Below are 24096 nucleotides of genomic sequence, written 5' to 3' on the forward strand. Positions count from 1 at the left end.
CGTAAGTGTTTTCTTCAAAATATCTAAATATGATTGTCAGAATAATCCGGCTTGTTGCGCAAAAGTAGTGCGAGTCAGTGGGGGGGGGGGGGTAGTAGTAGGCGTGGCTTAATTTTTTTCGGTTCATCGAGATATGAACGAAAAAAAGTAAGCACCTCTGGACCAATCAGATTGCCATAAAGTGTATAGATGCAAAGAATATTTAATTATTACCCTATAAATATTAGATGTGACACTTGCTTGAATGGGGTGTGGTGACTTTACACTGGGATTTCCTCAAAAAGTATGACTGTTGTGCATATAGCCAGCCCTTATTAGTCGAGACTACATACACAGCTGTGATACACATAATATATATAGCCACTTCTGTGTTATATTAAGTGACATGGTCACAATGATGGCTGCACCCCTAAAGGCTTTTGTATGGTAGTCGACTGAACATGATCACAATGATGGCTGCACCCCTAAAGGCTTTTGTATGGTAGTCGACTGAACATGATCACAATGATGGCTGCACCCCTAAAGGCTTTTGTATGGTAGTCGACTGAACATGAGGGCAAGAACATCATTGTGTTATTTGACATTGAGTAAGCGATCAGAAGGATTGAAAACTGTTAAAAAGGTCTTGCGTATTATAGAACAGATTCTGGACTCACCATGTCCGTCGCCAAATTAGCCAAATTATACAAAAATGGTTACAACATTTATTATTTGGCTGATAAAATTCTCTTTAAATTAGCCACTTTTAAACAACTTTCAAAAATATACTATACATTCAAGGCTTCTAGAAATGTGTTTCAATCCACTAGCCATGGTATCAGTGTTTTTAAATATGTACTCGCCATGATTAAAAATTCACTAGCCCTACTTTAAGTAAATACAACTTTACTAATACTAATAACTGAATATGTCACCTAAAGAGGGAGATAGAGCTTACAAACCCTTAGATTTTTTTTTGATTTTTTTTTTTTTGGGGGGGGTGGAGGGGGCAGGACATTTATATTTACAAAATAGTCTTAAATGCAGCATTTGACAAAAAAATTTCACTAGCCATTGGGAATGGCAATAGTAGTTATTACTAGCCCAACATTGACTATCACTAGCCATGGGAATGGGGCTACCATAATCTAGAAGCCCTGCTACATATTTTAAAATTGGCTAAAACATTTTATTCCTAGTCTGAGGCCTGTAGTTGACTATAATGATAATTGAGTAAAACAAACCTGTTATTCTGTTGACACGGAAGACATTTTCTGGTCTGGCTGATCCAGGTATAATCTGGTAGTCTCTCAGAGTGCATGCACAGACTGGGTCTCTGGCTATCAGCGTGGTGATTGGTTCACCGCGGATGCCTTCCGGGACCATGAACTGATGAATCGGTCGGAGCTTGGTCCATGGGGGATCAAACACGATAGTCGATACATTGCTAGCCAAGATGATGATGTTCACAGAGGCTGTTAATGGAAAACAAATATATATATATATATATACTGTGCCAAATAAGTTTAGCAATTACGTACAAGATATGAAATACAGACAACCTGATTGGATGTAGAATTTATTTGTACACATTATTTCATTGATACAGCATTTCTGAATGTAGCCAGCAGTAACACGTTGTCATGGTGTCAACGTCGTCACTTTAATGTCAACTGATGAAACGGAGGGGTACATCTACCAAAATGTTGAGAGAGGCTCAATAATGTGTGTGTGCACCAGCGGCATTGATGACAGCAGTACATCGTCGTCTCATGCTTCTAATGAGACCATTAAACTCAGGAACAGTAATTGCGTTCCATTCCCTGTTCAGAGCAATTTGTAGGTCATGGACATTAAGGATATGAGGATGGTTTTCGCGTACCCTACGGCCCAGTAGGTCCCATGCATGCTCAATTGGGGACAAGTCAGGGGACTTTGGTGGCCAGTTCAACACTTGGATGTGGTTCCGCTCAAGAAGATTAGTGGTTAGCCTAGCGGTATGTGGTCTAGCGTTGTCATGTTGAAACAGAAAGCCAGGATGCTGCTGCAGGAATGGAATGACCACTGGTGTAATGATCTCGTCGCAGTAACGTTGAGCAGTCATGTTTCCGTGAATGAAAACGAGATCTGTTTTACCTCCACCATGAATGCCGGCCCAGACCATGACGCTGCCACCGCCATATCGGTCATGCTGAATGACGTTGTCTGCATCATATCGTTTTCCCCGCCGCCTCCATACACGACGCCTACCATCCGAAAACTGAACACAAAACCTGGATTCGTCTGTGAATAATGTCTGATCCCATTGTCTGCGTCGGCAGTGTTGGTGTATTCTGGCCCATCTCAGACGTTCCTGAATGTGACGCGCTGTCAGGGGAACAGCAACAACAGGGTGACGTGCTTGTAATCCAGCAGCATGGAGACGGTTACGGACAGTTTGAGCATGAATTCTAGTGGCTGTGGTTTGCTGCAAAGTATGGGCTAAATGAGGAGCACTTTCGAACCTGTGATGTCGAGATGACGTCACTAAATACCTATCTTCCCTTGGAGTAGTTAATCGTGGTCTACCAGAACATGGTCGATCTCGCACTGGCCCAGTTTGGTGTATGCGTTGTCAGAGTCGTGATATGGTACTGTCATGAACACGAAAGTACTGAGCGACGTCATGTACGCATTGGCCGGCGTTAAGCCGTCCCGTTGCTTCATGACGTTGATTTTCCGTTAAGCCTGGACGGCGACCCATTATAACAGGATAAATTCTTCCTTTTGTTTTTGGATAATGTTGGTTCAGTGCATCAAAATGTGATTTCAATACATCCGTATTGCATGCGCTTCTGCGACAGCACGAGCGCACCGCGTTTGCACGTGCAGTACACATCGCGGCGTGCGATATGACAAATGATGTTCTTTTCATTACCCAAAGCGACAGGGCATATGCAACTAACATATTACCAAGTTTTATCATTTTATTTTAATTTATTTGGAAGCAACAGTCATTTACAAAAACTTGCTAAACTTTTTTGGTTAAGTAAATATATACAGTAAAATCTCGTTGGCTCGACCTCGGAAGGGTCGATCACACCGCAACGCTCGAACCAAAAACGAAGTCCCGAGTTTTTTGTCCGGTAAACCCTTATATTAACTGATGATGGGTCGAATACGTCCAGAGTTGACTATAAGGCTTCGCTCGAACTAAATTATCGGTCCCGTCTGTGTTATTAGCTATATTTCCCTCGAACTGGTGATACATTAAATATCAAATGGAAAACAACCAAATAGGACCTACAATTGCCACGCTTACGCAGTTGGTTATTACAACCTTTGGATTATAATAATTTAGGCGAAACGAGTTATAGATGGATCGGAGAATCGCGACACTAGCCAAGCAATCCTTTCTTTGCCATACCTGTCATGGTGTGTGTTCAGCCAGCAGCTATTGGTAAAAGTCTTTCAAGTACAGCTAGTGTCACGGTGCCTTTTCAATGAAGCGTAATACCAGTCAAACAATTGGCCTTGGCGGGAAGCAGTTACCAAAATAATATGGTAACAGGTCGTTTCGCCCTTATTACTAGTTCACCCGAGTCGTTTTGAACAGGGTTGATTCGTAACTCTAACCGAGTCGTCAGGTAAGTTCTGTCTTGTATCACTCTCTACCACTTGAATCGTTAATGAAACAATGTTAAAACGTAATATACAAACATGAAAGTCTAAACATACTAAACGTAAGTTTCGCTTTATCAGTGATATTCTACATGAACGCGATGACGTACATGTTTATGTGTGTATGTGTGTGCGTGTCACGGTGTATAATATGTATGTAGGCCTGTTGTATGTATGCGCGCGCGCATGTGTGTGTGTGTGCACGCGCGCGCGCAATGAATGTTATTCGACAAATTAATGTTACAAATTTGTATTTTATTTATATTATTACCGGTGTTACTATACCAATTACAGCATATATCTGTATACACGAACACTAGATCGCTGTATATTGCATTAGGGGCCGAAACGGTTTGGGGCCGAACATGTACTGGGGCCGAAACGTCCTGACACCTATCTAATTCAACTTTCTAACTTATGTTACGGAAATATCCGATGTTGACCGAATGGTTCAGTCGAACTACCCGATGGGTCGAACACTTTCTCGAGCACCGACGGGGTTCGAGCCAACGAGATTCAACTGTATATATATATATATATATATACTTATATTATCATAAATATTTATTTTATTAAACCCCTAAAAGTGTGACATAGAGAATATTAACAGAGTGTCCTTGGGAGACCATTTATATTACAAGTGAGTTTTTAATCATACATCACATCACGTCATTGAGATATAAATTGGTGTAGGTTGGGAGAAATAAAACGTACCTTTGTGAAGGTGAGAGAGAAATAAACCTACTTGTTGCTGTCTGCATCCCTGTAGCGGATTTCACATCCTGCACTTGAACAGCAAATTGAATCTCGGCCGTAAGATCTCGACTCAGATTCATGGCCGTCTTGATGAGTCCTGACGTCTTGTCAATCTTAAACGCTTTCTGCACAGTGTTCAAACAGAGATGTTACATCAAGCTTTTAGTACAAAATATATAGAAGACACTAAATAAGGGGCTGTTTGATACCATATTTTATTTTACAGCGAGTTGTTAAAAAAACATATCTAACAAATGAAAGCAAGTTAGATAGGTATTTAAACAACGAGTGATAATATAAATGGTATCTACAATTACTGTGGCATTTCTTGGAATATCGTAAAAATGTAAACTTTTACGATGCCATGACTTAATTTTAACAGTGATTGAATACATCAGATGATGTATTTCGTTTAAACATATCGAAACTTTAGTTCAATGAACTTACAAATAACCCACAGTAGACAAATCATAAATGCAAGGAAGAATCATAGCACTAAAATCACTGATATACATCGGCAAATCAAAGCACTAAAACCACCGATATACAGTGGCATAGCATAACACATACATGTATAGTAGGCATATAGCCTAACTGTACTTACCCTATAATCAAAGAGGCTAATAGTAGGCATATTGCCTAACTGTACTTACCCTATAATCAAAGAGGCTAATAGTAGGCATATTGCCTAACTGTACTTACCCTATAATCAAAGAGGCTAATAGTAGGCATACAGCCTAACTGTACCTACTCTATAATCAAAGAGGCTAATAGTAGGCATATTGCCTAACTGTACTTACCCTATAATCAAAGAGGCTAATAGTAGGCATACAGCCTAACTGTACCTACCCTATAATCAAAGAGGCTAATAGTAGGCATATAGCCTAACTGTACTTACCTTATAATCAAAGAGGCTAATAGTAGGCATATTGCCTAACTGTACTTACCTTATAATCAAAGAGGCTAATAGTAGGCATATTGCCTAACTGTACTTACCCTATAATCAAAGAGGCTAATAGTAGGCATATTGCCTAACTGTACCTACCCTATAATCAAAGAGGCTAATAGTAGGCATACAGCCTAACTGTACTTACCTTATAATCAAAGAGGCTAATAGTAGGCATATTGCCTAACTGTACTTACCCTATAATCAAAGAGGCTAATAGTAGGCATACAGCCTAACTGTACCTACTCTATAATCAAAGAGGCTAATAGTAGGCATATTGCCTAACTGTACTTACCCTATAATCAAAGAGGCTAATAGTAGGCATATTGCCTAACTGTACCTACCCTATAATCAAAGAGGCTAATAGTAGGCATACAGCCTAACTGTACTTACCTTATAATCAAAGAGGCTAATAGTAGGCATATTGCCTAACTGTACTTACCCTATAATCAAAGAGGCTAATAGTAGGCATACAGCCTAACTGTACCTACTCTATAATCAAAGAGGCTAATAGTAGGCATATTGCCTAACTGTACTTACCCTATAATCAAAGAGGCTAATAGTAGGCATACAGCCTAACTGTACCTACCCTATAATCAAAGAGGCTAATAGTAGGCATATAGCCTAACTGTACTTACCTTATAATCAAAGAGGCTAATAGTAGGCATATTGCCTAACTGTACTTACCTTATAATCAAAGAGGCTAATAGTAGGCATATTGCCTAACTGTACTTACCCTATAATCAAAGAGGCTAATAGTAGGCATATTGCCTAACTGTACCTACCCTATAATCAAAGAGGCTAATAGTAGGCATACAGCCTAACTGTACTTACCTTATAATCAAAGAGGCTAATAGTAGGCATACAGCCTAACTGTACCTACCCTATAATCAAAGAGGCTAATAGTAGGCATACAGCCTAACTGTACTTACCCTATAATCAAAGAGGCTAATAGTAGGCATATAGCCTAACTGTACTTACCCTATAATCAAAGAGGCTAATAGTAGGCATACAGCCTAACTATACTTACCCTATAATCAAAGAGGCTAATAGAATGGATGAAGCTGCCCCCACTGTTTCGAGCCTGGACAGTTTTGGTTAAAATTGAATATTCTAGCTGGTGGTCACCATCAGCGTCTGTCGCGATAACAAACAGGATGGACGTACCAATGGGTTTAGCTGTGAAAAATAAAACATCAAAATAGTTGTCAATTGAAAAAAAACAAAAACAAAAAACAAAAAAAAATCAGAAATGCTTAATTTAATGACAGAATCAATTTTTGTTTACAGTCATACAGTATCTGATACATGGTTAATTACCACACAGATAATGAAATAGGTGGCATCTAGCTCAGTTGGTAGAGCATTCACCTGACGTGCTTGGGTCGAAGGATCAAAACCCCTTGGTGGACTCATTTTCTGATGGGAATTTTGCTTTTGCCCGACCCAACCAGTTCCCCATGACTGGTATATCAAAAGCTGTGTTATGCTGTCGGTGGGATGGAACATATAAAAGATCCCTTGCTGCTAATGTAAAAGTGTAAAGGGTTTCCTCTAAGACTATATATAAATTACCAAATGTTTGACATCCAATAGCCAATGAATAATAAATCAAAGTGCTCCAGTGGTGTCGTTCAAACAAACTTAAGGTAATGAGAGAGGAAATCTGCTGCTGACACTTCATGGGCTACTCTACAGGGCTCGACCTTCGCGGTAGCCCAGGCTTTTTTGGCTACCAAATGTTTGCTCAGTCTAAAGCTGATAGCCACCGGGCTACTAAATATTTGTTTTACATGTCCAGTTACTCTGAAATCAACATGTACAAGTGTATATTTCATGGTATATTTTTCATGATTTTAAAAAACCCTAAAACATGTTTAAATAAAAATAAATTATTTTAATATTTTCTCTCTTTTTGTAATGTATTAAAATTATGGGGCTACCAACTTTTACTGGGGGCTACCAGATTTTATAACCTGATAGCCCGACTGGCTACCACTAAAAAAGGTTAAGGTCAAGCGTGCATTCTAGCAGCACAGGATCTCTGTACCAGACTGTGTGACAACAACTTCCAGCTGTGACCACTCCAACCAATATCAACATTCTAGCAGCACAGGATCTTTGTACCAGACTGTGTGACAACAACTTCCAGCTGTGACCACTCCAACCAATATCAACATTCTAGCAGCACAGGATCTCTGTACCAGACTGTGTGACAACAACTTCCAGCTGTGACCACTCCAACCAATATCAACATTCTAGCAGCACAGGATCTCTGTACCAGACTGTGTGACAACAACTTCCAGCTGTGACCACTCCAACCAATATCAACATTGGCAACGCTCATAAAACAGGTCATGGAAAGGATGTTTGAAACTTATTTACGTCTATTTTTAACTAAATAAGTTGTGTTGTTTGTAATTATAAGAATTGTTTGTCTTTTTTTTTTTAATTTATCAATGTATAACAGTCATAAATTTAGTATAAAATTGCTTTGCTACTCTGCACAATTTTATACAATATGTGACATCGATAAATTCACAAAGTATGACAAACAATTCTGGCTACAATTAATTATGCTACATGTTTCTATATAGCCTTAGTGGCTATAACATTTTTATTAATATCAGCAGGCCCGTGGATTTTTGTATGAACCTTTGCCTGCCTGGGGGACACATACCCTGAAAAGGACAACCCCTGTTGTCCAGCTCTTTCTCCCAGGATATTGGTTTAAACAAACACACCCTCTAAACCTGGCCAGAGTACACCCATTTTACACAAAAAGCACTACTTTTGCATGGCCGGAATTACCACAAACAAGTCTTCAATGTCAACAAGTTACACATGTTTACAAACTACATGCTCTCCCGTCAACTGCAGTCAAATTGTTGCCACTTCATAGCTGTCTGCTATGAAATAATCACAGTCAAACTGCAGACTACTTGCGCTGACAAATTTCCAGATTTTGGACAACCAAATGGGAAGATAACTGTAATCAGAGGCTTATTCTTATAAAATGAGTTACATACTTTCTTCAATATTACGATGATAATTGAGAGACTCAAAGACTGGAACTTTGTTGTTTGCATCTGATATTGTAATTTCCACCTTGCTGGTTGCTGTCCTAGGCTGTGTTCCTTGGTCAGTCGCATACACCTGTGGTTAGAACAAAATAGTTGTGAAAACTGCCAGTCACATACACCTGTGGTTAGAACAAAATAGTTGTGAAAACTGCCAGTCACATACACCTGTGGTTAGAACAAAATAGTTGTGAAAACTGCCAGTCGCATACACCTGTGGTTAGAACAAAATAGTTGTGAAAACTGTCAGTAGCATACACCTGTGGTTAGAACAAAATAGTTGTGAAAACTGCCAGTTGCATACACCTGTGGTTAGAACAAAATAGTTGTGAAAACTGTCAGTAGCATACACCTGTGGTTAGAACAAAATAGTTGTGAAAACTGCCAGTCGCATACACCTGTGGTTAGAACAAAATAGTTGTGAAAACTGTCAGTAGCCTTCACAATGTGTGCTTTATGCTAAAACTCAGTGTTATAAGTCTTATTGGTTAGGAGAATACATTGTAATGAACAACATATAATATAAGAAAATTAAAATGACACATGTTCAAACTGGGAATTCTTCCTTTAAAAACTGACACTTAATATGAACACAGCTTTTCTGTTTTGCCTAGGCGGGTACATGTGCACTGGGGAGGTTTGGGGTGCATGCTGCTCAAAGTGAATTTTCTTTTTTTATATAACATATTTTCCAAGGAGCCATGACTTAAACCCCCTAAAAACTTCACTCCCAGTCTAGACCTTCAGTCCATAATTACCTGGGAATGGAATTAAAAACTAAATATTTGTTTTAACTACGTATGAATACATTTCATTATGACCCTTGGTCTAAACTCTCAGAGAGAAAACCTGCAGCTCAAATAGGCTAGCCATACCAAACAGGAAGGAAGTAATGTTTTATTTAAGAATTCAACACATGGCATCAGATATACATGTATGGTTTAAGACTGCACAGAAAAGATGAGAGAAAATCTGCTGCAGTCATACAATGAGCTACTCTTTCCGATTAGCAGCAAGGGATCTTTTATAAGCAGCATCCTACAGACAGGATAGTACATACTTTGTTTCACCAGTTGTGGAGCACTGGCTGGACCTAGAAATACCGCAACGGGGATGATTCAATACCAATTGCAGATCAAGCGAGTGCTTTAATTACCACTGGGCTACGTCTTGGCCCCATACCAAACAGAAGCAAGGAATCTTTTCTATAAACAGGGCTGGGATTTACCTCAGTTGGTTGAGTGCTTGCTTGAGGTGCCTGCATCACAGAATTGAACCACCTTGGTGAATCCATTCAGTTGATTGTGTTTTTTCTCATTCCTACCTCTGATGACTATATGTCAGAATTACCAAATGTTTAACATCCAATAGCCGATGATTAATTAACCTATCCATATATATATATTTCAGGTACAGGAAGGTCACAATTAGTCCTAATTACTTGAAAAAAGTGCCAGGAAATAAACTCACTTTCAAGTCATATTTTTTAACGACATCATAATCAAAGCTGACTTTGTTGCTGATGGTAAGAACTCCTGTGTTCATATTCAAATCAAAGTTTTCATCTCCACCTGATGCAATACTATATAAAATCTTCCCATTTAGTCCGGTATCAGCATCTGATGCATTAATCTTAAGAACATAAGTTCCTGAAAAAAATTAAATACAGACATTATCTTATAAATAATCTGAAATACATTATATGTTTTTCAAAACATTAAATAAAAAACATTACATTTTATCATCAAACAATAAACAGAAAACAGAAAAGGATTTTATATATTTTTTGAAACATCAATAAATTAGTATCTATATTTCATGTAACATCAAATAGTATTTCCATTTTTCTTGAAACATCATATATAAAATGTCTTCCAGGGACAGCAGACACATTGTCAATTTTTGCTTACAAACTCACAAACTGAAACTCTGCGGAATTCTTCTTTTATCAAATACAAATTGCTTCTAATATTTCATGAAAATATTTGTTTTACATAGTTTTATTACATACCTAATTTTTTGCATTTACTGAAACATCAAAAATAATTTTAATCTTTTCTGCATTTATTTAATATGAAATATACTTTCTGTATTTCATGAAAGAAGAAATGATTTAGTACAACCACAAAACAGACATTAGTTTCTATTTAATATGAAATATACTTTCTGTATTTCATGAAAGAAGAAATGATTTAGTACAACCACAAAACAGACATTAGTTTCTATTTAATATGAAATATACTTTCTGTATTTCATGAAAGAAGAAATGATTTAGTACAACCACAAAACAGACATTAGTTTCTATTTAATATGAAATATACTTTCTGTATTTCATGAAAGAAGAAATTATTTAGTACAACCACAAAACAGACATTAGTTTCTATTTAATATGAAATATACTTTCTGTATTTCATGAAAGAAGAAATTATTTAGTACAACCACAAAACAGACATTAGTTTCTATTTAATATGAAATATACTTTCTGTATTTCATGAAAGAAGAAATTATTTAGTACAACCACAAAACAGACATTAGTTTCTATTTAATATGAAATATACTTTCTGTATTTCATGAAAGAAGAAATTATTTAGTACAACCACAAAACAGACATTAGTTTCTATTTAATATGAAATATACTTTCTGTATTTCATGAAAGAAGAAATGACTTAGTACAACCACAAAACAGACATTAGTTTCTATTTAATATGAAATATACTTTCTGTATTTCATGAAAGAAGAAATGATTTAGTACAACCACAAAACAGACATTAGTTTCTATTTAATATGAAATATACTTTCTGTATTTCATGAAAGAAGAAATGATTTAGTACAACCACAAAACAGACATTAGTTTCTATTTAATATGAAATATACTTTCTGTATTTCATGAAAGAAGAAATGATTTAGTACAACCACAAAACAGACATTAGTTTCTATTTAATATGAAATATACTTTCTGTATTTCATGAAAGAAGAAATTACTTAGTACAACCACAAAACAGACATTAGTTTCTATTTAATATGAAATATACTTTCTGTATTTCATGAAAGAAGAAATTACTTAGTACAACCACAAAACAGACATTAGTTTCTATTTAATATGAAATATACTTTCTGTATTTCATGAAAGAAGAAATGATTTAGTACAACCACAAAACAGACATTAGTTTCTATTTAATATGAAATATACTTTCTGTATTTCATGAAAGAAGAAATTATTTAGTACAACCACAAAACAGACATTAGTTTCTATTTAATATGAAATATACTTTCTGTATTTCATGAAAGAAGAAATTACTTAGTACAACCACAAAACAGACATTAGTTTCTATTTAATATGAAATATACTTTCTGTATTTCATGAAAGAAGAAATTACTTAGTACAACCACAAAACAGACATTAGTTTCTATTTAATATGAAATATACTTTCTGTATTTCATGAAAGAAGAAATTACTTAGTACAACCACAAAACAGACATTAGTTTCTATTTAATATGAAATATACTTTCTGTATTTCATGAAAGAAGAAATTATTTAGTACAACCACAAAACAGACATTAGTTTCTATTTAATATGAAATATACTTTCTGTATTTCATGAAAGAAGAAATTACTTAGTACAACCACAAAACAGACATTAGTTTCTATTTAATATGAAATATACTTTCTGTATTTCATGAAAGAAGAAATTACTTAGTACAACCACAAAACAGACATTAGTTTCTATTTAATATGAAATATACTTTCTGTATTTCATGAAAGAAGAAATTACTTAGTACAACCACAAAACAGACATTAGTTTCTATTTAATATGAAATATACTTTCTGTATTTCATGAAAGAAGAAATTACTTAGTACAACCACAAAACAGACATTAGTTTCTATTTAATATGAAATATACTTTCTGTATTTCATGAAAGAAGAAATTATTTAGTACAACCACAAAACAGACATTAGTTTCTATTTAATATGAAATATACTTTCTGTATTTCATGAAAGAAGAAATTACTTAGTACAACCACAAAACAGACATTAGTTTCTATTTAATATGAAATATACTTTCTGTATTTCATGAAAGAAGAAATTACTTAGTACAACCACAAAACAGACATTAGTTTCTATTTAATATGAAATATACTTTCTGTATTTCATGAAAGAAGAAATTATTTAGTACAACCACAAAACAGACATTAGTTTCTATTTAATATGAAATATACTTTCTGTATTTCATGAAAGAAGAAATTATTTAGTACAACCACAAAACAGACATTAGTTTCTATTTAATATGAAATATACTTTCTGTATTTCATGAAAGAAGAAATTACTTAGTACAACCACAAAACAGACATTAGTTTCTATTTAATATGAAATATACTTTCTGTATTTCATGAAAGAAGAAATTATTTAGTACAACCACAAAACAGACATTAGTTTCTATTTAATATGAAATATACTTTCTGTATTTCATGAAAGAAGAAATTATTTAGTACAACCACAAAACAGACATTAGTTTCTATTTAATATGAAATATACTTTCTGTATTTCATGAAAGAAGAAATTACTTAGTACAACCACAAAACAGACATTAGTTTCTATTTAATATGAAATATACTTTCTGTATTTCATGAAAGAAGAAATTATTTAGTACAACCACAAAACAGACATTAGTTTCTATTTAATATGAAATATACTTTCTGTATTTCATGAAAGAAGAAATTACTTAGTACAACCACAAAACAGACATTAGTTTCTATTTAATATGAAATATACTTTCTGTATTTCATGAAAGAAGAAATTATTTAGTACAACCACAAAACAGACATTAGTTTCTATTTAATATGAAATATACTTTCTGTATTTCATGAAAGAAGAAATTACTTAGTACAACCACAAAACAGACATTAGTTTCTATTTAATATGAAATATACTTTCTGTATTTCATGAAAGAAGAAATGATTTAGTACAACCACAAAACAGACATTAGTTTCTATTTAATATGAAATATACTTTCTGTATTTCATGAAAGAAGAAATGATTTAGTACAACCACAAAACAGACATTAGTTTCTATTTAATATGAAATATACTTTCTGTATTTCATGAAAGAAGAAATTACTTAGTACAACCACAAAACAGACATTAGTTTCTATTTAATATGAAATATACTTTCTGTATTTCATGAAAGAAGAAATTATTTAGTACAACCACAAAACAGACATTAGTTTCTATTTAATATGAAATATACTTTCTGTATTTCATGAAAGAAGAAATTATTTAGTACAACCACAAAACAGACATTAGTTTCTATTTAATATGAAATATACTTTCTGTATTTCATGAAAGAAGAAATGACTTAGTACAACCACAAAACAGACATTAGTTTCTATTTAATATGAAATATACTTTCTGTATTTCATGAAAGAAGAAATGACTTAGTACAACCACAAAACAGACATTAGTTTCTATTTAATATGAAAAATTAACTCCAAATTATTTTATACTTTTTATAATATATTTGGTCATTTCTCAAATGGGTTTTTTCAAGAATTAAATAAACTTACCAGGTTTTGCAATTTCACTGATCAATTGTGAATAACTTGTTTGCGAGAATTGTGGAGAATGGTTGTTTTCATTCTAAAATAATAAAAACAAACATTTGGTCAACATAGAACCGTATACAGTGAAACTCCTCAAAACCAGACCATCAGTAAACCAGAATTCCCTGAAAACCAGACGTTTTACACGGTCCCATGATTTGCATATCTTTTAACACTAAAATTTACCCCTCTAAACCAGAAACCCCTCTAAACTGCACCGGATGAAATTATCCGGTCCCATTGTGTTCCTTTAATGCAAATTTTACCTCAGAAAACCGGACAGTCACACCGATGTCAATCATTACTGCATTACTTATACTTTGAATACCCACTCACCCGATAATGTGATTGCGTATGCAGAGCTAATTACATATGCGCATGCTCCAGTGTCACTGTTGTGCAGTTGACATATACCAATTAAGTGATTAATTAACAGCTTTGATGTTTAAATAACTAGAGGAAACACATGTACTACCTTTCATAGCCTACATGTACGTCTCATGATTACCACAATGAACAGCAAAGCAACTAGGAATTTAATTCATTTTTCCTAATTGTTTGAACCCTTTTTTGTTGTTGTTCTGTAGAGAACACCAACCAACAAATGGTTTACCTCAATACTGAAACCTCTGTAAACCAGATACCTCTCAAAACCGGACTTTTTTCTTGGTCCCATGGTTGTCCGATTTTGAGGGGTTTCACTGTATATAGGTGTATTATAAATACAAGTGCCATATTTCACAACTTTTATGTGCATTTCTTAAAAGAAACTACAAATTAATCAAACGGACATATAATCTTTGCTTAATGAAATCTAGCACATCAAATTTGTAAAAATAAATATTAGACATCACTGAATAGCAAGGGTGTGGAATGGGTGTGATCTTCAGAGACAAGACCTGTCATGGCTGACTGGATAGACAAGACCTGAGATGTGGAGTTGAACAAAAAGAATGCAGAAAAATAGAAAATGTTGTTGAATGATGAAAAAAGCACACCTCAAGGGAGTGAGAGGGATAAAAAAAAAATTATAAATAAATTTTAAAAAACAACAACATTTCTATATTATATTTGTCCTAACTGATGAAATAAAAACAGATTCAGTTTTGTCATTCTTACCTGAACTGTGATGATAACAGAAGCAGTTGATGTCATGGGAGGACTGCCATTGTCATTGGCCTCAATAATAAGAGTGATCCTTAAACACAAAACATGTACAGCTGCATTATTTGTATGCATTCTTTGTACACAAAATAACTGAAAGTCATCTTAATTCAGTACACTGCTAGACACTTAAGAACTCACAAAGGGATTGAGCAGAATATATTTGTCTAACCCTTAAGAAGTTTGATGGCACACGGTGTGGCAGTGATTCGATTCTGTTGTGGACATGACAGCATGCTGCGCACTAGAGCTGGGCGGTATTGAAATTTGAGGTTCAGTATCGATATTGGTATTTTGGGGGTGATTTACCTTGGTATTGGTACGGCATTCATTATTGACACAATACCAATACCTATATTGAGTGGTGTTTTCAACTTTAAATGCATGCCTGACTTACGCTTCACCCATTAATTTAATCTAAATAAAATTAAATTCCATACATAAGGTTGTCGTCTGATTTATACCCAACCCATTTTGCGTTTGTCAGATATATTGTTAGTGCTTTACTAAATGGTGGGAAATATTTTTTAACACCGAAATTTTAGTATTTTCATATTTGCTTGTATATTGGTAAGGTAAATCAGTATTGACATGATATCAATAACAAACAGTATCTACAGTATACCACCCAGCTCTACTGTGCAACTCTCTTAGCATCAAACCACCTCTGTGAATCCGTTCAACTGATTGGGTTTTTTCTTGTTCCAACCAGTGCACCACAACTGATCAAAGGCTGTGGTATGTGCTTTGCTGTCTGTGGGAAAGTGCATATAAAAGATCCCTTGCTGCATTAGAAAAATGTAGTAGGTTTCCTCTGTTGACTACAAGTCAGAATTACCAAATGTTTGACATCCAATAACCGATAATCAATGTGCTCCAGTGGTGTCGTTAAACAAAACAAACTTCTTCTTTTTCTTCTTTGTTAGCATGATGTTGCAAAAAGTCTCGGTCTGTGACATCATCCAGTACAGACACTGGGTAGAAAGGATTTTATATTGGGGGGAGGGGGGCCACCCATATTGGCTCTCCTCACTACGCCACAGAGCACAGACACAAGAAGGTTAATGACTCATCTTAGAGATAGCTTTGGGTATGCAAATTATGTCAAAAAATGCAAAACCCACTGTTATTTTCTAACAAATATCAATTATTAAATTCATCTTTTTAGCCAAATTAAAATGATAAAATTTGCCAATTTATTCCTAAAATTCACAATTGGTGAATATATGGTGAGTGGCAGAGCTAGCCCCGTCTCTATATATTTCAAGGCATAATATTTCATGTCAACCATCTATGGCATTGTGGGATGGGGTTTTTGGGGGTGGGGTTTTTTGGGGCTGGGGTTGGTTGTTTAGCCTATTGGGAGGTATTTGCTAGTTAGACTCTACCAACACTTACGGACGAAACTTAACCCAGTGGTAAAGTGCTCACTTGATGCGCGATCGGTCTAGGATCGATCCCCATTGGTGGGTCCATTGGGCTATTTCTCATTCCAGCCAGTGCACCACAACCGGTATATCAAAGGTCATGGTATGTGCTATCCTGTCTGTGGGATGGTGCATATAAAACATCACTTGCTACTAACTGAAAAATGTAACGGGTTTCCTCTCTAAGACTATATATCAAAATTACCAAATGTGTGACATCCACTAGCCAATGGTTAATAAATCAATGTGCTCTAGGGGTGTCGTTAATCAAAACAAACCTATTTTATCTACCAACACTTACAATCCTCCCTTATTTTCTGTCTGGTCATAGTCGAGCAGCTGCTGGAGAGAGAGCTTTCCGTTGACGCTGTCCAGCACAAAGGCACTGTTGGGACTGTTGCCACTCTGAATTCTGTATGTTATAGTTGCTCCTTCGGGATCTGTTGCCTGTCACAATAAAACAACACAGACTGAATATTCTGCTTTGTACACAATAAATATAACATGTCCAATGTTAATTTCATCTGTTATTTTTGACAAATGTACAATGATTTTCTTAAGCTTAAACTTAATATTTTTCTACAACTATGAAAAACAACAATTCCACTGAATTACATGTCTCGCCTTCCATAAACATATTCGGTGTTACTCAGTTTTTAAACAAAAATTTGTTTTATTATTTTGAGTGGTCTTGAGTATTCTGTTCAGTAAAACATATTGAGTAGTATAAATTATCTACAATATATATATAATTTAATGTAATATAAATAAAATAATGTGGTGTGTGTGAAAGAATTAATCAAAACATATTGAGTAGTATAATATATCTACAACAAAGTTATTTACAACATATCACTGAGAATTAATCATAATATATTGAGTAGTATAATGTATCTACAACAATGTTATCTACAACATATCACTGAGAATTAATCATAATATATTGAGTACAACATATCAGTGAGAATTAATTAAAACATATTGAGTAGTATAATATATCTACAACAAAGTTATCTACAACATATCACTGAGAATTAATCATAATATATTGAGTACAACATATCAGTGAGAATTAATCAAAACATATTGAGTAGTATAATATATCTACAACAAAGTTATCTACAACATATCACTGAGAATTAATCATAATATATTGAGTACAACATATCAGTGAGAATTAATCAAAACATATTGAGTAGTATAATATATCTACAACAAAGTTATCTACAACATATCACTGAGAATTAATCATAATATATTGAGTACAACATATCAGTGAGAATTAATCAAAACATATTGAGTAGTATAATATATCTACAACAAAGTTATCTACAACATATCACTGAGAATTAATCATAATATATTGAGTACAACATATCAGTGAGAATTAATCAAAACATATTGAGTAGTATAATATATCTACAACAAAGTTATCTACAACATATCACTGAGAATTAATCATAATATATTGAGTACAACATATCAGTGAGAATTAATCAAAACATATTGTCTACAACATATCAGTGAGAATTAATCAAAACATATTGAGTAGTATAATATATCTACATCTACAACATATCAGTGAGAATTAATCAAAACATATTGAGTAGTATAATATATCTACAACAAAGTTATCTACAACATATCACTGAGAATTAATCATAATATATTGAGTAGTATAATATATCTACAACAAAGTTATCTACAACATATCACTGAGAATTAATCATAATATATTGAGTAGTATAATATATCTACAACAAAGTTATCTACAACATATCACTGAGAATTAATCATAATATATTGAGAGGTGTAAGGTATACGAAACATATCACTGAGTATTTATCTACAACATATCACTGAGTATTTATCTACAACATATCACTCATCACTGAGTATTTATCTACAACATATCACTGAGTATTTATCTATAAAATATCACAGAATATTTATCTACAACATATCACTGAGTATGTATCTACAACATATCACTCATCACTGAATATTTATCTATAAAATATCACCAAGTATTTATCTACAACATATCACAGTATTTATCTACAACATATCACTGAGTATTTATCTATAAAATATCACTGAGTATTTATCTACAACATATCACAGTATTTATCTACAACATACCAATATTTATCTACAACATATCACTGAGTATTTATCTATAAAATATCACTGAGTATTTATCTACAACATATCACAGTATTTATCTACAACATATCACTGAGTATTTATCTATAAAATATCACTGAGTATTTATCTACAACATATCACTGAGTATTTATCTATACCATATAACTAAGTATTAATCTAGAACATACCACTGAGTAATTATCTACAACATATCACTGAGTATTTATCTATACCATATAACTAAGTATTAATCTAGAACATACCACTGAGTAATTATCTAGAACATGTCACTGAGAACTGATCAAAGAAAAGAACTGATCAAAGAAGAGAACTGATCAAAGAAGAGCACTGATCACAGAAGAGAATTGATCCAAGAGAACTGATCAAAGAAGAGAACTGATCACAGAAGAGAACTGATCAGAGAACTGATCACAGAAGAGAATTGATCAAAGAAGAGAACTGATCACAGAAGAGAATTGATCAAAGAAGAAAACTGATCACAGAAGAGAACTGATCACAGAAGAGAAATGATCAAAGAAGAGAACTGATCAAAGAAGAGAACTGATCACAGAAGAGAACTACCTTCACTTGAATCGTAGGTCTGAGCTCGAAACTCGTCTCAAAGGCAAACGTTCTGTAGATCTCTTTGTCAAACTCTGGACCCACGTCGTTGATGTTCTGGACGTTCAGGGTGAATGCCACTTCCGTTGTCCTCGGCGGCTGGCCCATGTCGGTGGCCAGGTACTGAATACGATGTTCCGTCTGCTTCTCATAGTCCAGGGGTTGGTTCAGCGTCACTACTCCCGTTGTGGGATTCACCTTGAAGCTGTGAGAAATAATACAATAGTGAGTTAAAGACCTAACTGATCGGGTCGGGTCGGGTCGGGTCGGGTCATAGGGCTTAATGTGCACATTCGGAGCATGCTGTGGTAGAGCACACCTGTCATGGGCGCAGGTGTCAACTTATGCTGGCTCATCCGTCCAGGACAGGACTCAGAGTTAACTGTTCTACATGTGCTTTTTTATTTGTAAAATGTTTGTGATAATTAAAGGTTTTTTAATGACTAAAATTACATATTAAATTAAGTTTTTTGTCTGAGAGTATCAGTTTTTATGTAAATTGTTATGCTAAAACTTTAATATTTGCACCTTTATCTGAAAAACTGATAAATTGGTTATTGGGGGGTTTTTCTTCACCAAATTCATGACCTCTTGTCTTGTTTTTTTCAGCTTCCATGATCCATAAGTCTATAGATCACTAACTACCCAAGTCTAGTGTACATTCTAAAGAATTATTTTAGATTCACATTCATATTTATGATCTCTTTTACATAATGATACAAAACTCATATGAATACTATAGACACACTCGTACTGCTTGTATCACTTACACTGAATCTTCAGTGCCACGGACTGAGTAATGGATTTGCCCATTCGAACCTTCATCTTTGTCCGTAGCCTGTACAGAAAATAACACATGTTTATTTCATTGCATACAATAGATAATATGGCTTTAAACTATACTAAAGTCCAAAACAAACTTTACAAATTATATACATAAAATTTGAATAATTTGATAAATATTGTTGCTAAAATAAAAAGAACTAATTTAGAAACCACCTCACAAACACACATGTATCATGAAGTGCATTGTGATGTTTAGATATTGAACTTCATGATACTTTCATATCCCATCCGTAGGGGACTAAAACAGCAAAGATTTCAATGTATCGGAAGAATAAGCCATATAAAAGTCAGCTTTTGCTCTAAAAGAATTTCTCATTCCCTATTCTTAAAAGGCCTCTACACCCAAGTTATAGTTTGTTTTGTTAAATGACACCACTAGAGCACACTGATTATTAATCATCGGCTATTGGATGTCAAACATCTGGTAATTTTTACATATCATCTTAGAGAGGAAACCTGCTATATTTTTCATTAGTAGCAAGAGATCTTTTATATGCACCATCCCACAGACAGGATAGCACATACCATGGCCTTTGATATACCAGTCATGGTGCACTGGCTGGAATGAGAAAGAGCCCAATGGGCTCCCTGATGGGGATTGATCCCAAACCTACCGCACATCAAGCGAGTGCTTTACCACTGGGCTATGTCCTACCTTACACCTAAGTAATATGCCCACGTTGCTGTACCAATCATCTTCCTACAAGACCACACTGTATAACAATCTTACCGTTAATCTGATGATTGTGGAACCCACTTTGGTATTTTCTGGAAGCGACTTGCTGAATGAAACACCAGAAAATATTGGAGAATTATCATTGAGGTCAATGAGGTTGATGGTCACCGTGGCTGTACTAGTAAGTGGAGTCTTGCCATCAGTCCTTTGGGATTCTTTTGCAATCAACTATCAAAAACATATAGAATAGCACCGTCGTCACTGTTTCAGATTATTCAGCAAGGTTTGTTAGTTTATTATGTATTTTAGTTTTAAAAAGACAAAAATTATACACATTGCAGTCCTTGCCTTTTGAAAAACAAAGGCGAGTGAAAAATCGCACACCTCAAAACGCTTAAAATTATTATTTTACGTGAGCTGTTTGTTAAGTGTAACATGCATTATTTTTCACACCAGCACACCTTGAAAGGGAAGGTTTGCATTGAATTTGTACATTAATATTCAGGCAGTTTAACACCTAGATATCATCATCATCATCATCATCATCATTAGTACATGTGTATAAAGTAGTTTGGTTGAACTTTAACTGAATATCATCATCAATATCATCATCATCATTATCATCGCCATAATAATCATCATTATCATTATCAAAATGTTATTGGTACATATCCAGCAAGTAGTATGGTTGAAATCTAACTGTATATAATAATATAAATATTAACATCATCATCATCACAATCATCATCATAATCACTGCCATTATCATCATCAAATGGTCATAAATACATATGTAGGAAATAGTATGGTTGAATTTTAACTGTATATAATAATAAAAATATCATCATCATCATCATCATCAAACTGTTTATAAAATATATATAGGTAGTATGGTTGAAGCGTAACTCTATATAACAGACATATTATCATCACCATTATAAAACTGTTATTTTAATATATATCTAGTAACTGAATAAAACAATAGAAACATTATCATCATCATCATCGTCATCATCATCATCATCATCATCAAGCTGTTATGGGTGTGTATCTAAAAGTAGTATGGATGAACTTTAATTCAATATAATATTGAAAATAATATCATCATCATCATCATCATCATCGTTGTCCTCGTGACCTCTTACCACAAGCTCCTGTCTGCGGTACATGGGTGTGTCATAGTCAAGGTAACTGGTGTTCACGATGATCAGCTGAACAGCTGTGTTTCCCAAGATCTCCTGCTCAGGAGACACACGGAATGCTGGGTATGTCTGCCGCTCAATAGCCAGTGTGTATTTGGCATTTGATGCCTGAAACCATAGAACATTAAAACAAATACTAACACACATTCTGAGAGTACTGCTACGGCAATACATGTCCCCTACTGGGCTTAACAAATCTCCTAAGTTCAAGGGCCACAATTCTCTGAAAAATGGATAAATTGCCATGAAAGTTAAACTTTATGCATAACAGTACACGATAAAGCTATATGTACAAAATTTCATCTCAATATCTTCAAGCATTGCAAAAACAAAGTCTGGAAATACAATTCATATCTCCTAAGTTCAAGGGCCATAATTCTGTGAAAAATTAGTAAATCACCATGAAAGTTAAACTTGATCTATAACAGTACATGATAAAGTTATATATATATATATACAAAATTTCATCTCAGTATCTTCAGGTATTGCGAAAACAAAGTCTGGATAAAAAATAATCATGCCTCCTAAGTTCAAGGGCCATAACTGTATGAAACATGGATCGACAATAGCATCTGACAACCACTGGACCAGGGGTGGGGAAAAATAAAATTGTCAATCGGTCCCACTCGATGTCGTCACTACCAGGGGGGGGGATTAAAAATAATAAAACCCATTTAAAAAACGATATTTGCCAAATAGTTTTTTAAAAATCATAGTGATATTTGTATAGTTTTATCTTGAATCATGAACGCGAAACGATAAACATGAAAACATAAAAAAAATAAAAATAATAATCACATATGATCAGTGAAAACCCCCACAAATTGTATATATTTTACATAATAGAATAAATAATATAAAAAAGGAATAAAAGTTATGAATTTTAATTCCCATATATGTAAAAAAAAGTACGAGTATTCAGTACTGTATCTTGAAAATTAATAAAAGATGGCACCGTTGAAGCGTTTGACAGCCTGAGCTAGCACATGTTTAGACAAAGAGAGTAATAACGTCATCACTGATTGGATGAAATTTGACCTCTACTGGCTCTTGAGATAACAGTACATGTAGCTGTTCTGCTTACTCCCACTTGTTAAAAAAAAGAAGGTGGAAACCTTCTGTTAATTTTAAAATCCTTTATAATTATTGGATACACTACATTGAACAGTCAACAATAAATACATTTATAGATTATTTCATTATATTTTATGCTATTTTAAGCAGTTTGTATTGCACAAAAGCCTCTTGCTTCGGACTAGGAGTAGGACACTCGACCCGACAGAGCTCCGTACACAGGTGTTGACAGGTGTTGATTGTAACCAGTTGCAAATTCCGGGTCCTTTGTTTTAATTGGAGTGCAATACCTTGATGGCTCTCGATCTAAACCAAGAATGGTGCTATCGTTAATGTATGTGTAATCTCTTGACCGACTCAGCGACTTTGACAAATGTCTAGCCTAGTGGCAGTCGATTGACACTACTCAGCACTGTACTAGTTTGTAGGCCCGACTTCAGTGACTGGCGATATACTTAGGCAGACTTTAAAATCACAAACGTCTGAAACACCGATGTATGGGCTGGCCGGTCCACTTGACAGATAGGAATTTGTTCCAATAATAGAAATGGACAGGTGCTTCGGACCGACAAGAATGACAAAAGTGGGACCGGCAAACGCGCGTTTTTAAAAAATAATTTTGGTCTCAGAGATCGAGAATCGGTCCCAGACCAGGAAAAAAGGGCTTTTCCCCACCCCTGCACTGGACCAGTCAAAGAAAGTGTTTGTAATATACTCACATCATCTGCGTCCGTTACTTGAATGTTCAAATCTGGGACCTGCGTGTTGCCTTTGTTTTGAAGTGTGTCCTGCTCGGTAAGATTCACAGTGTACGAGGGACTGGAAAATGTCGGAATATTGTCGTTCTTGTCCAAAATATCCACAGTAACAGTCGCCGTTGTCCTGTCCAGAGTCTCATTCCCATTATCCAGTTCAATGGCC

At 34.7% G+C, this 24096-nt stretch overlaps 1 protein-coding gene across 1 annotated transcript in view; it reads right to left on the reverse strand.

The window, feature by feature from the left end:
- Window positions 1-24096, reverse strand: part of LOC121378364 (cadherin-23-like) — an 82217-nt gene that overhangs the window by 35628 nt on the left and 22493 nt on the right. The window contains exons 13-25 of the mRNA XM_041506498.1: window positions 23895-24095; window positions 22045-22209; window positions 20954-21127; window positions 20148-20215; window positions 19339-19582; window positions 16910-17055; window positions 15137-15215; window positions 13982-14054; window positions 9892-10070; window positions 8371-8497; window positions 6372-6520; window positions 4385-4520; window positions 1224-1454 (exon numbers count right to left, since the gene is read on the reverse strand). Of these exons, the coding sequence (XP_041362432.1) occupies window positions 1224-1454; window positions 4385-4520; window positions 6372-6520; window positions 8371-8497; window positions 9892-10070; window positions 13982-14054; window positions 15137-15215; window positions 16910-17055; window positions 19339-19582; window positions 20148-20215; window positions 20954-21127; window positions 22045-22209; window positions 23895-24095 (1972 nt within the window). The remainder of the gene's footprint in view (window positions 1-1223; window positions 1455-4384; window positions 4521-6371; window positions 6521-8370; window positions 8498-9891; window positions 10071-13981; window positions 14055-15136; window positions 15216-16909; window positions 17056-19338; window positions 19583-20147; window positions 20216-20953; window positions 21128-22044; window positions 22210-23894; window position 24096) is intronic.

Source organism: Gigantopelta aegis, chromosome 8 (genome assembly GCF_016097555.1).
Source record: "Gigantopelta aegis isolate Gae_Host chromosome 8, Gae_host_genome, whole genome shotgun sequence".
Classification (NCBI taxonomy): Eukaryota; Metazoa; Mollusca; class Gastropoda; order Neomphalida; family Peltospiridae; genus Gigantopelta; species Gigantopelta aegis.